This window comes from Haplochromis burtoni, unplaced genomic scaffold, assembly GCF_018398535.1.
Source record: "Haplochromis burtoni strain Fernald_Lab_line unplaced genomic scaffold, NCSU_Asbu1 Contig_4389, whole genome shotgun sequence".
In the NCBI taxonomy this organism is placed as follows: Eukaryota; Metazoa; Chordata; class Actinopteri; order Cichliformes; family Cichlidae; genus Haplochromis; species Haplochromis burtoni.
Window position 1 is genome coordinate 1 of NW_024586750.1, and position 4038 is coordinate 4038.

The window sequence follows — 4038 nt, forward strand, 5'->3', positions numbered from 1 at the left end:
CTATATTTAGATGAAGGTCAGATGGAGGTCTCAGACTGCTTGCTGCTGGATTGGAAAAGAAAACACCAAAAAAGAGCCACGTGACAGCAACTGCAACATTGCTACTACATTTGAAAAGTGACTTGTTGATGACTTGTGATGTGTTGGAGCTTTTGCTCCATAACCTTTTAGTTCATGGTGCGCAGAAATCATTTGAGCCACATGTGATTCCGAAGATCCTCCAGGGTGAAGCGGTCCTTGTAGTGCTTCCTCAGACACCCCGTCAAAAAATCCCTGCATTCTTTACAGAAATGAAATACTCTTGTTAAAGTTATCCACAAAGTTATTTCACCTTTCTTATATCAACAGCCCTTTTGGCAGAAATCTTACCGTTTGAAATGTCAGCTAAAATCGGTGGGTTTTGGTTGATGATCTTGTAGTCGCAGTCAAATGGTAACTTGTTGTGTAACAGCTGGTACATCACAACACCCAGCTGCCAGGCTGTAGTATATTCTGCAGAGCAGAAGCCGTACATGAACCACTCTGGACTATTGTAGATCCTGGTTCCTAAAACACAAAGATAAGAAGAATTAATGGGGAGGGAAGATGATGTGGAGACAGTTCATGACAGCACAACGCTGTGGCTGAAAACATACCTGCGTTCCTCCTGAACCTTTGTCCCGGAGTAAACGTGACTCCACAGCCAAAATCGATGTATCGCACTCGGGGTTCCTCCGAAGATGTTTCAATTAGAATGTTGTGTGGTTTAATATCTCGGTGGAAAACCCCCTTGTTATCCATCGTAATGGCTGCGTCAACTAGTTGCTTCATTATGACCTAAAAGAAAGGAAGCCATATTTGGAGCACAGGACATTCTCTATGAAAAACTGCTGTAAGCTCCAAATGCTCGTCACTTACCTTAACATGTGTCTCTGACAGAGGTTTATCTGTAGTTTTGAGGTAATTGTCTAAGTCCATGCAATTTTCTGGTTTCTCAAAAACCATAATAAGCTCATCTTCCAGATCAAACCAGTCAAGTAGAAGTGGGGTTATACTGCTTTCCGTATCGTGTGGTCCAGCCCCAACTTGTATCAGTAGCGCCACCTCCAGGGGAACATCAGTACTTTTCCCATTCCAATCCTTCAGAAGGAAAGTTACTTCAGGTCAGTATTCAGAATTTCAACAAAAGTAGCTATCAGCGTACAGACAGTTTTGAAATAGTCACAAAATGACCTGACTTTTAAAAAGCATTCTTTCCACTGAAACATGTCAGTTTAAACAATAAGGTGACCCACTGTTCATAGAATTCGACCATATTTCCTGACGATTTCACACACAACTGTGAGACCAGTCTGGTTCATGCACGGAGGAAATACGTGCCTTATGCTTGATGCCTGAGAAGGCCTGAAATAATATAAATACCTGCTGGAATAAGAAAAGACGCTTACCATTGTTGTGCGCGCAAGTCTGCGCTGTTGAACATGTTTGATTGCCACCTGCATTAAAGACATTTTCTGGGTTAGAGAAGTACAAACAGGAATAAACAGAAGATCTGTGAAATGCAAATGTAAGAAGCCATACTGGAAAACTGTCTTTTATGCGTATTCCAGAAAACACGGTGGCAAAGCCTCCATGACCCAGCACCTCCAGCTCTTGATATTTTTCCAGGAAGTCTTCTGCAGACACACAGGAAAAACATACAGGTTATGACTTGTTACACAGAAAACAGCTGGCACAGTCCTATAGAGCTTTGTTATAACATTTCTATTAATTGGTAAATAGCAGCTACATTTTAGCAGATTAGTAGGTAGGTAAGGTCATTACTGCCCAGAGTGTCTCTTATTGTCGATTGGTCCCACAGGAATCAAACCCAATCTCAAACCCCAGGACAAATTCTAAAGGATCTTGTGATCCAGCGCAGAAATATTGCCATTATCTTACCTTTTCTGTCAGTGCCGGATATCCTCGGTGAGTCACATGTTTCAGAGGGTTCCTGGGTGGGACTCTCCTCTGGGCTCGTTGTCCTGCTTTTTTTGCTGGATGGTCCCTCAGATTCGTCACTAGTGCTCTTCCGTTTGTTGCTCCTCTTAATTATACTAGAGTCGCTTGAAGGCACTATGAGAAGGCCAACTAAAATGGAAAAAGTAGTTTGACTTTAAGCATTTTCAGTCCAACTCTGTGTGTCAACTGCTTTCTACTGACTTTCTAAGGTCTGGCAATCGTGCATTAATAACTGCACACTGAAAATCAACACAAAGAAGGCTAAATGAACCAACTACAAAGTTAAAGACCGTTAAGTACACAGTTAAAGTCACAAAATAAACTACATAGCCAAGATAATGTCACAGCTAAAACAGGTCTTATCACTTACATTTCAAACTGGATTCCCCAGAAACAAAGTGGCTGGGACCCGGTTTTGGACCTCCACTGCTATCAAGCAAAGCACTCAACATCTCTGGATTAATCGATCAGGTGAGGAGATTACGGAATATTATATATTATCATATATATATATATATTATATACTAGCTATAAGTATACTATATTATACTATAATAATATAATTACTGTATACTATTATACCTTATAATATATATAATAGATATTTATAAATTATATATAGACATATTATAAAGAATAATGTAATATTTGTATGTATTTTTAACAAAACTTTATTGAACAATCAGTGAGTATACAACATACAAACAGATGAGGTATACAAGTGGAACATAAATATGAACAACCAGCGGTTAAAGAAAAAAAGAAAAACCCCACACCGATAGAGTTGGGAAGCAGGTACCATGCTTGTTACATCAGCTAACAATACTAACTTCCACAACACTCACCAAGACAGTCGGAGGTTAGGTAAAACAGAGCAAATAAATTATTGAGAAATTATAAGAAAATACATTAGGCAGGAAAGGAAAAAGAATAACTGTGGAAGTTCAAATTCACTGGGCTACACGTGCTTTCTTTCTATAGCCTTTGAACCTTGAAACATATAACCTCATCACAGTAACGCATAATTTTATTATGCATTACATCCAATACTGCTCATACATTTAGTGAGTAGCTAGTCACAATAATGTTTACAGATACGATTTATAGATCAGTCAACACATTTCAGCACCTTTAGGCAACTGTTTTTGTGATTTGGTGCTGTAAATAAAACTGAAATCCAGTGAATTTTGACTTAACCTGTGCTGTTAGCTTTTAGCCTGCAAAGCTATCCATTAGCCTTCACTACTGCCTTACAAGTAAATGCTGCCCAAAGAGAGTCCTTCTTGTTGGTATAATAGCTACAATATTATCTATAATATCCATTGCTTGTTCCTAACTAGTTTTATGGCCTTTGTTGTAGAAGCACAGTTCCCACCTTGAAGCAGCCCTCTATAAACATGCATTTATGCAGCTGCGCTACAGTTTTTGCAATATTGCACCCCTAAATAAATCTTTACAGAACTTTGCCTTCACCAGAAACTACTGCCTAGCCCAGGCTGATGTTCTGTAGCTATGGTAACCAAGAACTCCAAAATCTTGTGATGTCATCACCTGTTGTTATAAGACACTAAAGATCATAGTTCTAACACACAGCTCATTGCATCTTTGCAGAGTGAAGAGTGAAATCCTGAAACTAAATTAACCTAAATGAATCACACAATGTCAAAGTCTTGGCCAACTTATACTGCACCACGTCCTGTGGATCTGAATAACCAGTTCTCACAAAGAATCGCTTTTTTGGTCCAAAGCTTCTTGTTTCCCCATGCTAACAGTATCACACAATGTCAAAGTCTTGGCCAACTTATACTGCACTCCTGTGGATCTGAATAACCCTCTAGGTAAGTCAAATGGGATTCATATGGTAATTATGCATGCTTCTGGGTTTTTATTTGAGGCAACTGAATTTGACTTAAACAAAATCATCTTTTGTTGATTTCAGGACACCAAACAGAGCCTTGCATCTCCACACTGGTGAAGATGACTCCAGATGGAAGAATAGAGGGAAGAAAGAGAAGGGACTTACCTGAAAGACTGGACAAATCCCCCAAAAAAAGCAAA

The 4038-nt window shown here is 39.2% G+C and overlaps 1 protein-coding gene across 1 annotated transcript; it reads right to left on the reverse strand.

The window, feature by feature from the left end:
* Window positions 1-9: 9 nt before the first annotated feature.
* LOC102311609 (serine/threonine-protein kinase pim-2) lies at window positions 10-2409 on the reverse strand (the record flags this gene model as incomplete). The annotated part of the gene is given in 8 exon segments (XM_042217977.1): window positions 10-280; window positions 370-546; window positions 636-816; window positions 898-1119; window positions 1428-1475; window positions 1561-1655; window positions 1921-2109; window positions 2351-2409. Coding segments are annotated over 8 exon segments (1063 nt in total), but the record flags the coding sequence as incomplete, so codon positions are not given.
* Window positions 2410-4038: the final 1629 nt, after the last annotated feature.